Raw genomic sequence first — 16356 nt, forward strand, 5'->3', positions numbered from 1 at the left:
TGCAGACCAGACACTGCAAGCCAAATCTGAAATGTACTCCCAGACAACAGCATTACGAATTCCTGTCATATTTGGAAGAAACATTTTCCTCTGGTGGTTTTGTGTTCCTTTAGTGTAATATAAAACTGTCCTCTTCACTCAAGTCCTTTATGTCCTATAGTCAACTGAATACATGTAAATCATGAGACCTGATGTCAAAGCAGATCGCTTATCCTGTTAGTTAGTTTTTTCTAGTAAAGTTCTGGACTTGTCTCATGTTCATACCTCAGAGTAGCAAGTAGAGGCCCCCTTCCCCCCCCCCTTTGCCATGTAGTTACCCTGGACAGCTCTGAGAGCTTAGCTCTGAGACAGAAGAAGCCATGTTTGTTTTTACAGAGAAAGATTTACGGTCAAGTCATGTCAAGACTTCATCAGGACTGATTTTTGTTGACATTACTAGCGTCACTGAATGTGACCGCAACCCTGCACCATGAATGTATCCATATTTTCCTTCTTCTTTGCAACATCAAATAAGTATGATCAGATTCATTTTAGATATCAAAACGTCTTGCTGACAGGTTCAATGAACCTAAGAATGAATTGGGAATCATGCCATGTTTCTGGTATTGATACTGGTACACTTCAAGCAGTACTGTGCACCCTACACTGTGTAACCTACACTGGCTGAGAAATATAATTGAACTGAAATCTACATCTGAGCTATTTAACCATGAAAGATTTCTTCTTTTCATGTGCAACCAATTTCCGCTGCCCCACTCAACTTCTTGTGCAAAAACCTGGAGGTATTGTAGACCAGCTAACTCTTTTGAAGGTGCGGTTACGTGTATGAGCAATTCTGCAGAAAGTGCTTGACCACAAAGCGGCATGAGTCCATAAATCATTAGTTGGAGGGGAAGAGAAGGGGGGAGGGTAATGGTCATTGGTAGGCTACAAAACCAATCTGGCGTTATTTTGTGAATCTAAAGTGCAACAGAAAGCACGTATTGCAAGTTTAACACTTATTTAACACTTCAGAAGCTTTATTCTGAAGTGATTTTCAACCAGCATTAAATTAAGTAGTTTGGCCACCATAGCAAATCCTCCCTGCATATCAACCTGCTCTGGTGGATGTAAATCTAAACCTGACCTCCCCCAGCATTCACATGGCACTACTACCTATGTCGAGGGCATGGCAGAGCTGGAACAGATGTCGGAGTTCATTGAATGTTTATGAACTCATTATGCACCTTTTATGGCTGACTTTAGCTTCGGTTGAACTTGGAATTAGGATGTGTGAGAGCAGGGCTTTATGGGTGCCACTTGTGAGCAGGACATCAAAGGGCAGCTGCTAATTACAAGCTTGTGCATGACTGAGACCTTCAATTAGTTTAGTAGATCAAATTGATTACCGAGAAGGACAATGTCAGAGCTAGACGACAGTAAGATCCAGTGGTATTGAAATGAAGCATAGGACTGGACATAAGTATAGTGTGAACGTAGGCTCAAATCAATCAGAAGTCCCTACACCTAAGAATTGGCAAGCTAGCGAACTGTTGCAGAACAAGCTTCATCAATTATGGATCCCTAGATTTGGTTTCAGTGGTGTCTGGAGCACTCCCCCATTCAACATAATCCCCTGGACAACCCTCCCCCAATCTCCCTCCCTCCAGCACGACCAACTCACCCCGGCTCTCTGCACCCCGGTGTCAACCTGCAGACTGACAGCTCACTCTGGGACTTTCAGAACGAGAGACGAAGAGGACTCTACACATGGGACTCCGATCACTGCTCCTGTTGTATTGAGTGTGGGAGAGAGAGAGATAGAGAGAGAGAGAGAGAGAGAGAGAGAGAGAGAGAGAGAGAGAGAGAGAGAGAGAAAAGACAGTAAGAGCAGAGAGAGGGAGAGAGAGGTAGGGAGAAAGTGAGCGGAGAAAGAGAGAGGGGTAGCAAGAAAGAGGGAGAGAGTGAGATGAGTGTGTGTGAGAGAGGGAGAGGGTAAAAGGAGAGAAAGAGTAAGAGAGGGAGAGAGAGAGGAAGAGAGAGACAGAGAGAAGAGAGTGTAAGAGATAGACAGGGGGCTGGACTGCAAGTAAGTGTATGGGCATACACAACCAGGAGAAAGCTTTTGTAAGGACTCAATTGAGATTTCATTTTTTGGGATCTCTAGCCTGGCTGTTTTAGTGTATGGAGTCAGAGGAAGCCCTTGGAACAAGCAGCTTGACTACATTACAGATCCTTTCAGCCTAGTCAAATAGAGAGAGAGAGAGTTTGAGAGAGAGAGATTGTAAGAGAGTGTAGGATACAATAGGAGTGAGGTGACTCAACATCAGGACAGACATGCAGCCCTTCACCTGGATCACTGCTCTCCCGCTCTTTTTCTACATATCCTTGGGGAGTGTAGATTCTAGGAGGTAAGTCAGATATCAATCACCTCCAGGGATTTCAAGTGAAAACCTTTGCTAAAGAAGATGAGTGAAGAAAACAACTTTTGTGTGCTGGTTGTGTCATTGTGTCCATTCACTCAGATGTTTTTAGCAGGTGTTAAGGACAGTGTTTACTGGTCTGGTGCTTCTGCACAGCAAAGAATTCAGTGGGGACATTCCTTGCCAGTGTCAAGGGTTTTACAGTGTCGAAGCAATTTTCACATCGCAAACAGCCAGTAAACTCATTCTGCAGCTGTCTAATGCATATGCTGGGGATATATGCTACCGTGTTTAACATTGTAACCTTGCTACATTGTAAATCATTTACCATCTTTCTGTCAAGACAAACAACCAACAAACACGTTTCAGTGAAGCCTACAAATCAAAGTATGATGTTATTTTCAGTGCAGTCAATGAGACTGCTTGATGTACCTGTGTTTAGGTTCTAGGATTACATGGAAATATGGCTTCAATATTATCATGGTGAAATTGTTGTTTTGGTAGTAAGTGTACACTTCAAGGCCACAGGACGGGGGGCACCATGAACACCATGAAGCTGTGTCAGCTAAATGTGGCGACGGTTCATAACTGTGGAGGGACACCTGTCACACTTCCTGGCCTCTCTCCTGGAGGCTATTCTGGATGATTCCAATCAAGTCTCAGATTCCTTCAGTCCCCCTGGAGCCACCCGCAAGATGCCAAACATACAGTGTAGGACATTATGGGAGATATCAGGTATCTGATACCTGGGGATTTCCCATATGACTGAATATTTCCTGAGATCTCCCAGTGCTGCCGGACTGTGGCCCTTTGATGCCCCCGAGCCCAGCTAGGGGTGGTGCCACAATAGACAGCTCAGGACAATTTGGATCTTAAAAATACACTTCCAATGGCATCCATTCACTACGGTATGTCCTGTAGCTGTATTTCCAATATGCTGACCTGCCCACAGTAACTGGGAATAAGTGTGTGCATATGGCGATAATGAAAAAAATAGGAAATAGCTTCCTGCTGGAGGTATCTTTGTAACACATTTTTAGGAGTGTCTGATTAAGTCTAAGTAGAGAGTATGAGCATTCCCCCCCCCCCCCTTCCCTGTAACCTACATCCTGTCAGCTTGTCTGGGCTCCATAGGGAGCCCCCCTTTCCTCTCTGTAGGGGGGGGCTCACCCCGCCTGGGGAAACTTTATTTGGCCTGTTTGTTTTCCACACCGCTGCCATTAGGGGCCATAATTAGATGTGGGTGCCTGAGGGTCTGCATTTGGGTGATGCTATAAATGAGACACTGGGGATAGGTTGGGGTCGATAGTCACCCCCAGAAAAAGCAAAATGGGGTTACGTTTACTGACCCAATTTGCCTCTCACATTCGATAGATTTGCCGGAGCCACTAAAACAAAGTCACTAAAAATTACCGAGCAATCTGTCAATGTCATACAAGACAAACTTCGACTAGCACTTAATTCAATTGACCACAAACCCTCCAGGCTCCATTCAGGCAAATCTGGAGCGCTGACGGAGAGGTCCAAAGCAGCTGAAGGCCAGAAGGATGGAAGTCATGTTGATAACAGAGCTGTGTGTCACTGACTTCCTGTCCCTCACCTGCAGGCATTACAGACAAGTTTCTGCAGGAAGCCAACCAGGTGTGTGTCGATATGGCAGTAGGATAGAGTGTTGCTATGGCTGGAAGAAAAACAACAAGGGACAGTGTGAAGGTAAGCAGCGCCTACAGAACAGAATCACATGTTTACTAAATTGACTAGGTTTATTTATCATTTCTACGTTTGAGTAACTTTGAACCTTCATCTTTAACTGTACTCTCTATATATGCTTTAATCATTGCATGAGGACTTCATTCTGTACAAAATGGATGTTCAATGACTGGAAAAATAAAGGTCAACCATTGAGATTCCCTTCCGCAATATGGTGGGTTTCAAATGTGTTATTCCTTGTGTGGTGGGACATTTCCTAACCCCAGAAAATGTGGAACACATTTCTTCGGGGATAGAGTAACTGCCATACACATTATAAAGATGTGGTTGTACTTCCTGTCTGTGAACCTGTGTAACTCTCTCTCTCTGTCTCTCTCTCTCTCTCCCCCCTTCTCTCTCTCTCTCTCTCTCTCTCTTTCTCTCTCTCTCTCTCTCTCTCTCTCTCTCTCTCTCTCTCTCTCTCTCTCTCTCTCTCTCTCTCTCTCTCTCTCTCTCTCTCTCTCTCTCTCTCTCTCTCTCTCTCTCTCTCTCTCTCCAGCTCAGTGTGAACAGGACTGCAAACATGGAGAGTGTGTGGGACCCAACAAATGCAAATGCTTCCCAGGATACACAGGAAAAACGTGCAGTCAAGGTCAGTGTAACAGGAACGAGACGACACATTTGGCTCAAACGGCCGGTCTCTTTACGTACATCCTCATTTAGAGGAAGTTTTTGATGACAATGTCCTTACTCACATCATCACCAGTCCCTATGTCTGTCATTAGTTCTGCAAACGCCCGATAAATCATCCACCCAGGGTGAGAGGATGAAATTCTCCCTGTGTCTCTCCAGATCTGAACGAGTGCGGGCTGAAGCCTCGCCCCTGTGAGCACCGCTGCATGAACACGTACGGCAGCTACATGTGCTACTGCCTCAACGGCTACACTCTCATGTCGGACGGATCCTGCGCCAGTGAGTCACGCCGGCACAACCTACCTGACCTGGCAGAGGATGCACATACTGGAGACCGTTTTGAAAGGTGGCATTTAATGTGTGTGTGTGTGTGTGAACATTTGCAGACTCCAGGACATGTTCTCTGGCCCACTGCCAGTATGGTTGTGAAGAGGTGCAGGGGGAGATCCGCTGTTTGTGCCCGTCCGCAGGGCTGCAGCTGGGGCCAGATGAGAGGACCTGTGTAGGTGAGAACCACTAACACCAACCTAACCATCTACATTCCACTCAAACACTCTTGGTAATCTCGCTGGAGCTCTCCAGCTTAGAGCTTAGCAGCATTTGCCCACCATGGAGGGGGTCAACATCCCAGGCATAGGTCTGTATAGACTTTATTATGTGGTTTCACATTCCTGGTCAGTCTCAAAGCTTTTCACATCAAAGCTCAATCATCTGTAGCCAGTTGGATAAAATTGAGTTGAGTTTCTTCCCACAACCCTGCTTGAGTTGAGAGCGTGCCAGTATTCCATCATGGCTATAAAACTGGTTGCTGAGGGACTTTGGTTTGACTGACAAAATCAGAGGTCAATGATCGATCATTCTTTGCCTTCTTTCTTTCACATCAGATATTGATGAATGTGTGACTGGCAAGAACCTCTGCCCATACAACAGGCAGTGTGTGAACACCTTTGGGAGCTACTATTGCAAGTGCCAGAACGGCTTTGATCTAAAGTACGTGGATGGCAAATATGACTGTGTAGGTAAGGTATACAATCAGTTGATCACAAACAAAATAACATGATCCAAACAATAAATGACATAAACTCATAAGAATGACATAAAAAAGGTCACGTCAGCTTGCTTGTATTTCCAGACATCGATGAATGTGTGGTTGGCACTCATAAGTGCAGTCATCACGCAAGCTGTCTGAACACTCAAGGATCCTACAAGTGCAAGTGCAAGCCTGGTTTCCGTGGCAGCGGCTTTGACTGCTCAGGTGAGAAACCACTTTACTTGCCTTTCGAAAACTGTTTTACTTGTGTGAAACGGCTTAAATTCGATTGTTTATCAGACTTCTACAATGACTGCTGTACTAAACAATGACATGACGTATTAGTTTTCATCTAAAACTAGAACAGAAAATCTTTCTTAAATCTTTATCTAGTTGGTATACAGTCACAAACTTCATATGTGCATTTAGGAACTCTGAAAACATGAGCCCTAGCCAAGGCCAGCTTCCTGTTTTCAGACCCTTTGCGCTCGACAGATGTTAGTCAGGGAGGAGAGGGCCCAATTGAAACAACACCTGTGTAAATATCTGCAAATGTAGCAAACCGGCAAGACAGTCCTCTGGAGGAAAGAGGAGAGGCAGGGCTGGCACAGGGGAGCCTCAGTGTACTCCCTGAACTCCACACAGAACATTCTGGAAGTACACAGCGTTAGGTGGCACAGCAGGCAAGCTCATGGACAGTACAGGGTGGTGGGCTTCGTGCCAATCAAGATGATTTTATGTTTTGTAGTCAAGCCCTTTTATCAGAACTGGGATGGAGACAAGGGAAGTGCCGATGAGTTCCTCAACGGTGAGATTGTGAGGAATGCTAGGCTCTCAGCATCCCCTGTTTGCACCTCACCCCCCAACTCCCACCCATCTCTTCCTGCCTCTCGCTGTGCTCTTTGAATCCCATCCTCCTTTCTCCATCGCTACAGGCTGGCCACACGATCGCATTGTGCACCGCTTGACGTGAAATGTAGAACTCAGCATGTGACCGTTTTAGATGTTATCGTGTGTTTGATGAAGTACCACTGGTTGTGCACGGAGCAATATATGCTAGACACACTCTTTCTGTCTGCCATGTTTCTCCTGCATGATAACAACATTCTTGTCTGTTTTCTTCTCTCTCTGTTAGTTATTGCAACTGAAATGTATTCCTCCAAAGTAATAGTATTTTACCTACAAGTAAAGTCTTTGCCATTCTGTCATCCTTCTCAACTAATGTCACATCTTAAGACGTTTTATGGTATAATAAACTAATATTTTATCGTAAGTCCTGTATCACTTCAGCAGATTCCACGTTTTGATGGGAGTTCCAGAAGTCTAACCTGTTTCCTCTTTCTGCAGTCATCCCAGACTCCCCAGCCAGGTCCGGGAAGCTGGACGAGCAGATCAAGAACATCATCCCTGAGTCCCAGGTGACCCTCCCTCCTCAGATCCGTCTGCAGCCCTTCGACTATGAAGGTGAGGTCTACATAGGTGGCTCAAAGGAGATGGGCCAGGAGGAGTTCCCTGGTGGAGAGGACCTCCCTGAGGAGGAAGGGGAGGACAACCAGCTCAGTCCAAGAGGGGATGTTTTTGGTAAGCCTCGCCTCAGAGCCTTTCCACTGATCCCTCTTTATTACCACCATGGGTGGTCCCAAATCTCATTGAACAACAATAGTCCTTAGGACTTTTACACACTTCGGATCTGTTGTGAGAGGATTTCAACACATTCCAAACCGTCTCTCTAAATCCATCAAACCGTGACAAATTGCAAAAAACAAGTATTCCTCTTTACATTGAAAAATACATGAAAACATTCATGATCTACTGGTTATTGTAAGTAATGCTAATCACAATTGAATCTTGTAAAAACATAGCCAGGAGAGGTTGAAAGTAGGGTCAAGGGTTAAGGTTGTGTTAAAATCAATGTATATTGACCAAACAACCCAGCTGTCCATCTGTCTTCTCTCTTTTTTCATCTTGCCTTCTGAGGATCTGTATCCTCTGTGGCCACCTCTTACAGATGTCTCCAGTCACAGACAATTTATGGAGTCTAGGCAGTGCCCTAATTACAGGCACCAAACCTGACTGCATATTTGTCAGGCCTCTGGTTTCTTGCCCATGCTTATAGGGAGTCTAGTCTACCGTATGATGGCTTTCTTCAAACACTGATACAGAGTCTCTTATCCCAGTAATTGGTTGTCATCATCTCCTGGGAGTTGATGCTTTAAGAAACATGTCATAAAACACCATGTTAAACCTAGGCTCAGGACATGGTTTATTTGGATTGAGTTATCACAGTATGTGCATGTTTCATGGAAATAGTTTACATCGTGTGGGTTGATGCTTCTTCAATTGTCATTTGCGTTCATCAGGTTTAGGTGTAACCATGGTGGACGTTTTTCACTATTTTTTTACTGAAATAATATCCCTGTGAAAGGTATGGCCAGGCCGCAGTGTAATGTCAGTGTAGTGCCTGTCAGACAGCATTAAGTTGAGGGTCACCACACACACACTTACCGGTCTCAAGCCCTGCTGGACCTGACAAACCAGGGGCCTGTTGTTTCATGTTCAGCTCCTGACCTTTGACGTTGTCTGTGTATGCTCCCCTTTGACAGCTCAGTCTCAGGTTTAACATACACCGAGTACATGCGTTTCAAGGATGACATATATATCAAAAGCTGTTTGGTAGCCAAACTTCGTTTTCAAAGAGTCCTCTGCTTCACCACTGTAATTTTGACTATGACCTCAGAGTGGAGAGTGAGCCTCAGGGAAGGAAAGACATCTGTCGAATAGTGTTGAATGTTTGAGTGACAATCCCACACAGTGTGTGTAGAAACTAAGCATGACAACTAGGCAGAGGTTGCTAGAACCTTCCTAGAAGGTGTCACATCTCTCGAACCTTATGTGACTCTGAACTGTGTTCTCAAGGCTACAAGGCAAGTGAGGGTGTTTGGGGGCTGTACATATGTCTGGGGATATGTCTTTCAACTTCTTATATGCTCACAGACTGGCATAATTGCAGGAAAAGCACTTCCAGTGATACATTGATCTCAGTAATTAATTTTACCGGTAATCTCTCTTGTCTGGAGGAAATACACTGTGTCAATGTGTACAGAAATCATGTTCCTTGTGATAAAACACATGCATGCTTTTTGGGCTTGTAGGGCCGCTTTGTAGCTTAGGCATACACACACGAGAACAGGAAGAGGATCACTCAGTATCAGCATGCCTCTTAGGAAGACAGAAACGAGGCCGCTTTTCTTGATCTTTATGGCATCAGTCCTACCAGCAGACAGAGCCTCCGTCAGAACTCAGATAGCAAGAGGAGACAGGCCCCTGAGACGTCCATCAGCTCCAGGGAGAAATTCTACTCTGTCAGCATGTGTGAGCCCGGGGATAAGACTCCTTCCGAGTCTGTTTACTATCCAGGAGGACGACGGGGGAAGTCAAGAGGGAGTGAGTTAAGGAAGATGGGAGCACAGATTCAAAGCCTTTTATTATCGTCCCCACCAGAACAGCTGTCGTGCAAACAGACCTGACACTCGGAGGGAGAGTCTGTCATCAGCTTCACTGGTCAAACCGCCCCACCCTCCCCCAACACACACGCACACACACACACACACAATGGCCGACGCCCAACAAACAGGTTCAATAAGCTCAGTTGCCGTACATCTGGTGGTATATGTGAGGGGGGGGGGGGGGGTAAGGAGAGCTTAAAATGCTTGAGTTTTGAGTTACAACATCCTTAGAGCTATCTGGAGAGATGAGGGACGGCATGGCAGGTCGACGCTTGTAGGCAAAAAGCCCCTTGGCTGGCTTTTGTTTTAGGAGAGGAAATCTCTCAACAACAGAATGCTGGCATGATCTTCAGGGATCACATATCCTTTAAAGAATGCATATCATTTATATATCCTGTTTTGATAGATTTAGAGGCCTAGTTCAGGTGTTGTGACCCATTTGTGATTAACTTCCCAATTATAATGTATAATATGATGGATAAATAGCTTACCAAAGCACTGATGCACCACACACTGTCAATGACACATGGCTATTTGTTCCCAAAAGCAGTTCCAGAGGAGTTTGAATCAGTCTTTGGACCTGCAACAGAAGTCAGAGAAATCGAAACAGCGCCAGTCCAGGAAGGTAAACTGTTGTTTATTTGCTAACATCCTTTTCTAATAACAGACAAGGGTTCAGATGCCAAGAGGTGACATCTAATTCTGCCTTCCAGATTTCATTATGGACTGCCACTTTGATCAAGGGGCATGTGAGTGGGTGCAGGACAAGGATGATGACATAGACTGGAGTGTGGCCTACCATGAAAATGGTAAGTATGACCCTCAGACATCAGTGACATCTGAAGTTCCGGGTTGTTCTACCAGCATGGAACAGTGTGGCCATCCACATCATCAATCCAACACCTTGACTCCTTTCACCTCCTCAGGTCAGGAATACTACATGTCAGTCAGTGGCCTGCTAGGGGAAAGGAAGGACATGGCCAGGCTGAGGCTACTGCTGAGTGACAAGACCCAACAAGGTAGCTTCTGCTTGACCTTCAACTACCGCATGGTGGACCACCACGTGGGCAAGCTGAGGGTGCTGCTGGATAACAACGTCCACCCACTGTGGGAGCAGAGCAGAAGCCGAGACCAGACCTGGCAGCCGGAACTGCTTTCCATAGTTTGGGAGGAGGAGCCTCCCAAATCTGTGAGTGAACATTCCGCTCCACGCAAGTTCCCACTTAGGTGGACGAGGACCATCTCTGCATTGTTCAGCTGCAGCATTCAAACGTCGACTGGAACTCTCTGTATCCTGTGCCCTGGATCATTTGTTTGGCCTGTGTTCTGTGTAAAAGCAGAGTTGCACATGGGTCAGTCATGCCAAAATGTCTAACCAGTAGCCCTGTCCTCTCCCTGCAGGTAATCTTCGAGGCTGAGCGAGGAAGAGGCATTGGGGGAGAGATCGGGCTGGATCACGTGGTGTTGACCTCGGGATCCTGTGAACAGTATGAATCCATCTTTTAAACCGCGCCTCTCGGAAGATCTCTATCCTACAGTTTGCAGTATCAGACATTTGTTGAAATGTATGAGGGGAAGTTGAGGTTTGTTTGTTGTTTGTCAGTAGGCCAGTGGTGGGCTATAACAGCTATGGAACGGCTGAGGTAGTTCTAAGGGTTTAGTTTTAGTGTGTGTAGATATTATCTCAATTTACAAATGTTTAATTGTATTTTCCCTTGATTTCACCACACACATGAAGAGCTTATCTTTCAAATAAACCATTTATTTTGAATAAGATTCACTAACACTTTATTAGCATAAGATCTCAGGTTTTATGAGGAAATTTCAGGAATGATCCATTCATTATGTCAATATTAACATTGGTGTGCGCTGGTTATAATTTTGTATGTTTGTGATACAGAAGTTATGAGCAAAATAGATGCTATGTAAGAAATGTAATGTGACTATCAACATTAATTAAATTCAAAAACAAATACAGGATGAATCCCAATGCTTTGCTGGTTTGGATGATCCTATGCATGCATAACCGCTGTAAATTATGCTTTCATACTATCTATTAAAATGTTTTTCTACGTTTTTCAATGTGTTTTCTATTTACATTCTATAGTTTGTATATTTTGAAGCAAGTTTAACCAAAAGTTGTAGTTGTTTTACTCTGAAATCTTTTGGACTAAATTCAATTTAAAGGTGTTCTTTATCGTTTGTTAAATATCGCCCTCTGTTGGCAATGCACTTTCATATACGTATGAGGATTGTCATAGTCAGACAAGACAGCAGTTTTAAAAAGCAGCACCAGCATCATCACCCGCAGATTGCTAGCAAGCTAAGTCCTGTTGGCATACAGGCAAAATAACCGTTGAGTCTGTAATTAGCTGTCAATGTCTGATAGCCCCGTTGTCTAGTAATTTGGACCTACAGATCTAGGTTTGCTAGCTAACATTAACATAACATCGCTTGCAAAGATCAGCTATAAACTGTAGCCTAGCTAGCTAGCTAGCTAGCGTTAGCTGGACGGATTCTGGTTGGACAGGTTCATAAACAAGGTATGTATCTGGGGAAACCAGTTTTAGATTGATTTATAAATAAATGCAACAAAAAAAGGATAGTGAATTATTTATTTTGACGAAATAGAAAACAGCTGACGGTAGTTTACAAGTTTGCTGTATGTTTTTTTTTCTTTCGTTTTAGCATACGTTAGCTTGTTGACTAATTTGTTGTCTTGTTATGTCATGCAATGACATGAAAAAGAGACTCATGTGACCAAGGACCAGTGTCTGCGGCACATGATCCGGGCCGGCTGAGACGGAGGGAGGCTTCAATCATTCACTTGTAAGTCTCAAGTCATTTCCTTAGCTCCCAGCAAAGGTTAAACTGCAGTCTCTCTCGTCTAACTTGTCTGAATGTGGCCTAAAGGTATTGAACGTTGCATCCTGCTTTGCAGAAAAAGAGTCGTTTAATAACCATGGCAGGCAAGTCCTCCCTGCTGAAAGTCATCCTTTTGGGAGATGGAGGTGTGGGGAAGAGCTCCCTCATGAACCGCTATGTCACCAACAAGTTTGACACGCACCTCTTTCACACGATCGGCGTGGAGTTCCTCAACAAGGACCTGGAGGTAGATGGGCACCTGGTCACCTTGCAGATCTGGGACACGGCAGGCCAGGAGCGTTTCCGCAGCCTGAGGACTCCTTTCTACCGCGGGTCCGACTGCTGCCTGCTCACCTTCAGCGTTGACGACAACCAGAGCTTCCTGAACCTGGCCAACTGGAAGAAGGAGTTCATCTACTACGCGGACGTCAAGGAGCCGGAGAAGTTTCCGTTCGTGGTGTTGGGGAACAAGGTGGATGTTATGGAGAGGCAGGTGTCCGTTGAGGATGCCCAGCAGTGGTGTCGTGAGAGCGGCAACTATCCGTACTACGAGACCAGTGCCAAGAACTCCACCAACGTGGCGGTGGCGTTTGAGGAGGCCGTGCGGAGGGTCCTGGCCATGGAGGAGAGGACCGACCACCTCATCCCCACAGACACGGTAAACCTCCACAGGAAGCCGCGCTCGAGTGCGTCCTGCTGTTGACGACACCTGGAGTTGACGTTACTGAGGTTCGAGGATCAGCGCTCTCCAAAGCCCAAGTCTAGTTCTTCTTGTTATACACCTTCACTCTGGAGCGCCTAACCCGGCACTGTTGAGATGAGCTTGAGGTTTTCTCCTGTTACTTATATTAATCTCATTTAAATATGTCCTTAATAATGAGATTATAAGTGTTCACATTGGGATTATGAGAAGAAGAATTAGGCCTTGGTGTTAGGTTGTTGCTTTCTCATCGAAGTTGAAAAAACAGGTATTGTCAGAAGAGAGATTTAGCTTACTTGTCTCAGCTCAGATGTCTGGAAACACATTGATATTTCAACACCTGTGAACACTGAACGATACTAGCTGTCTAAAATGCATCATCAAAGTTATTAATATATACTTGGTGGCCACAATATTTGAATGAGGTTTCACTTCTTGTTGGTTTTTCAACCTTCAAAAGTTGCATGGTGGCTAACTAATCAAAGGTTGAGAAGAACTGCACCTGCTTTGCTTCTTTCAAATATGCTTGTTATTTTGCTGGTTGAGCTTTACTTTAATTTTGTGGGTAAATGCAATGTGAAGATGCTGTCGCTTAGTCGGTGCATGGACATCCATGCCTGGACTTTGTTAGGGACCTGGAATGGATGACAGCATGCAACACAGAAATATTTGCCACTAGACCTGATTTATTTTCTGAAGAAGAGGGTTCCTTTTTGTGGAAATATGGAGGTTTCTCTCATTGTGACAAATATTCTCTGATCCCAGGTTGAGATGAGCTGCCTTAGAAAATGTCACACTCACATGATGACATACTTTTCTGCTGATTGAGTCACTTTTTTTGCAACCAGCCTTCAAATGTGATATTGTAATTTACCGTTATGAGAGTTGCTAAATTAAAAGGTGCCTAATATTAAATATTATTTACAGAATTGCTGTCATCATTCAAGTTTTTTTCTTCTTCTGAGATTTACACCACCTTAAAGGCTTCATTACCTTATCATTATGGTGAAAGATGGGGAAGTTTGAGTGTTGAATTTTACCTGCACTTTCTTGACATTTTATAATGCCTGCATGTTTAAAAACATTACATGGATTGTGTGCTCATCATCTAACAAACACACTGGAAGATAAGTAAATGTAAACTACAGTTATGTCTCACTAACACTAACTTTCTACAAAGTGATATTAATACATCAATATTTGAATGATCCTTAATTTCTAGAGTTATTACATTTTCAGATAGAGGATAAATGCACTACATTCTTTGATATAGTGGTAGAGAAGTGACTTGCCCAGAAAGCCCAGTGTTTCTGTCACAATGTGAAATATTCTCTCCTCCCTGCCAAACTTGTGATTCCAATGACTTGTTGAAAAGCTATGGTAGATAGTTTTTTTTTTTTTTTTACTTACTTATTTTCCATATTGTATACAACATTTAGCACTTTTGCCCTGGATAAATGGTATGGATATTTACAACTAAAATAAATTATGCGCAAATTACACTTTTCTTTTTATTTCTCTCTGGCGTGTCTATTTTCACAAGACATAAAACAAAAGATGTCAACAGCATGTTTGTAGCTTGCTGTTACTATTTTATCCAAATGACATACAACTTGGTTAAGTCATGAGGTTTGAATCAAGGAAATTGTGTATGAGGGGTGTGTTTTTCAGTGTGTATGTATGTGCAGGCCATTGTATAACAGGTCAGGGTATACTGACAAGTATGTTAAGACTAGGGCACCAGACAACGGACAAAAGCTCAATGTTGCTATTCCACACTTGTGCCAGTTAGTCAATGGAACAATAGTCGTTCTGTATGCCTAAACATGCCTCGTAATAACCTAGCAGGAGTAGGGAGAACAAAAAACTATTCCAGTTATTGTATCCATAGTTTAGAATCTGACATGTTATTTGATTAGGAAAAGTCTACAACAAAATATGCCATTGTTATCAATTTCAGTTAGCCTATCCATTTCAACAATAATGCTTATATACAGTAATAGGCAATTTATTCAAACAATATAATATGGTAAAATGTTATTGTCATTCATTTAGGAGAATTAACTAAATACATGCATCAGTAAAAAAAAAAAATATATAACAAATTGCACACAACCAGTATAGGAAAGAATAAATCAGTTAATTAGGTTATCAGCTTAGAAGGTGCTTCTTTCCAAGGAACTGAACTTTTCTGTCAAATGCTGTGGAACGAATTGGAGCATTGGTTTCATAGAAAGGATTCATCGCAAACTGAAAAAGAGAAACAAATGTAGAAACATTTAACATATATTTGTAACATCTTCAAAGCTTCAATTATTTTCAGAGAATATGTAAAATATGCATAAATAGCCCACTTACTTTGATGTATAAATCATACACATCATTAAAGAAGTTCTTAATGCCATCCTCCTGCCGAACATCATGAAGCATGATGAATCTCATATGTAAAACGAACAGTTAAGGAATAACATGAACAAGGACTGTCTGATTACTAGTCAACAGCCAATATAGAGCAATGTTAGTTTTATTGTACTTGATAGTGTTTGAGTAGTTTGCCTATTGTATACTACACTGATAGTCCACTAGTGGGGGAATTCTGAAAAAGGATATGTCCTGCAGTGACAAAGGCAGACACAAACCACTCATTGAATTTGTCCACAGTTTTCAAGTACATATTGTTAGACAGCCACATGTTTTCATCCACTAGGTCAAGTGCTGCATGTGCAATGAATTGGTTCAAGTGGCGGTGGTCATCCTGTTAACAAGAAAAAAACAGAATGGAATAAATATTTTAAATATCAGGTCACAGATTTTGACTGGCTGTTAAACCAAGTTGTCTGTATATGTATATTCTGTATATAAGTCATTTTAGCGAAGAATGTGAGTGGACTTTCAAAGTCGACGACAGTAACATACTAGAAAGGTTTTCGATTTAGTATGGTTAGATAAAATGCCATACCTTTGACTCAGTTTTACCAGCCGGTAAGAATTCCATCTCAAAGACAGGATTGTCATGATGACCAACCATGACAAAATAAAAGCTACCCGCCATGGTTTACTTTTCAGAAATAGGCTCTGTTAACGATAAAAAAAAAAAAAAACGAATTCAAGCGAAATTAAACAAATAAACAAGGATACAGTGAACTACAGTAGTACGGGTGAATGCGGTGATGGGATAAATGGCTATCCCAGATCGCTAGCTAGCCACCTAGCAAGCTAATGAAGCAATCTAACAAAATGTCTTACTTAAATCGATATTCATAGCTCTGAAATTAAACCCCATGACTAAATAGTGGTATAGATAAAGGGCTCTAATCTTATGATCATAACTACTTGCGTTTGTTTACCTGTTAAAGAAATCCGTCTTCCTGCCTATGTTGTCGCATCTGGATGACGACGGCAACTTCAGCAAGCTAAAGTGGAAATGTATGCATTTGTGTCATACATACAACATCTAAATATATATTTTAC

General features: G+C 43.1%; 3 protein-coding genes across 6 annotated transcripts; 2 read left to right on the forward strand and 1 right to left on the reverse strand.

The window, feature by feature from the left end:
• Positions 1–1876: 1876 nt before the first annotated feature.
• egfl6 (EGF-like-domain, multiple 6) lies at positions 1877–11397 on the forward strand. Of its 4 annotated transcripts, none has more exons than XM_084688330.1 (13): positions 1879–2390; positions 4009–4115; positions 4651–4743; positions 4944–5063; positions 5171–5290; positions 5669–5803; positions 5917–6039; positions 6563–6622; positions 7162–7395; positions 9868–9945; positions 10034–10129; positions 10247–10509; positions 10722–11397. In XM_084688330.1, the coding sequence occupies exons 1-13, from the start codon at positions 2317–2319 to the stop codon at positions 10824–10826; spliced, it is 1608 nt and encodes a 535-aa protein (XP_084544456.1). In that variant the 5' UTR covers positions 1879–2316; the 3' UTR covers positions 10827–11397. The 4 variants fall into 4 exon arrangements, with proteins under 4 accessions (XP_084544458.1, XP_084544456.1, XP_084544457.1 ...); XM_084688331.1 differs by having other exon boundaries at positions 9871–9945; XM_084688332.1 differs by lacking the exon at positions 6563–6622 and having other exon boundaries at positions 1877–2390.
• Positions 11398–11567: 170 nt separating this feature from the next.
• On the forward strand, positions 11568–14385 carry rab9a (RAB9A, member RAS oncogene family). The gene is made up of 3 exons (XM_084688338.1): positions 11568–11863; positions 12069–12149; positions 12262–14385. The coding sequence occupies exon 3, from the start codon at positions 12283–12285 to the stop codon at positions 12886–12888; it is 606 nt and encodes a 201-aa protein (XP_084544464.1). The 5' UTR covers positions 11568–11863; positions 12069–12149; positions 12262–12282; the 3' UTR covers positions 12889–14385.
• trappc2 (trafficking protein particle complex subunit 2) lies at positions 14383–16315 on the reverse strand. The gene is made up of 5 exons (XM_084688339.1): positions 16233–16315; positions 15845–15960; positions 15492–15640; positions 15244–15325; positions 14383–15135 (listed from the first exon to the last, which is right to left on the reverse strand). Exons 2-5 carry the CDS (start codon positions 15935–15937, stop codon positions 15037–15039), a joined length of 423 nt encoding a protein of 140 aa, XP_084544465.1. The 5' UTR covers positions 15938–15960; positions 16233–16315; the 3' UTR covers positions 14383–15036.
• Between the last annotated feature and the right edge of the window lie 41 nt (positions 16316–16356).

This window comes from Hypomesus nipponensis, chromosome 23 (assembly GCF_054491055.1).
Source record: "Hypomesus nipponensis isolate SF chromosome 23, ASM5449105v1, whole genome shotgun sequence".
NCBI lineage: Eukaryota > Metazoa > Chordata > Actinopteri > Osmeriformes > Osmeridae > Hypomesus > Hypomesus nipponensis.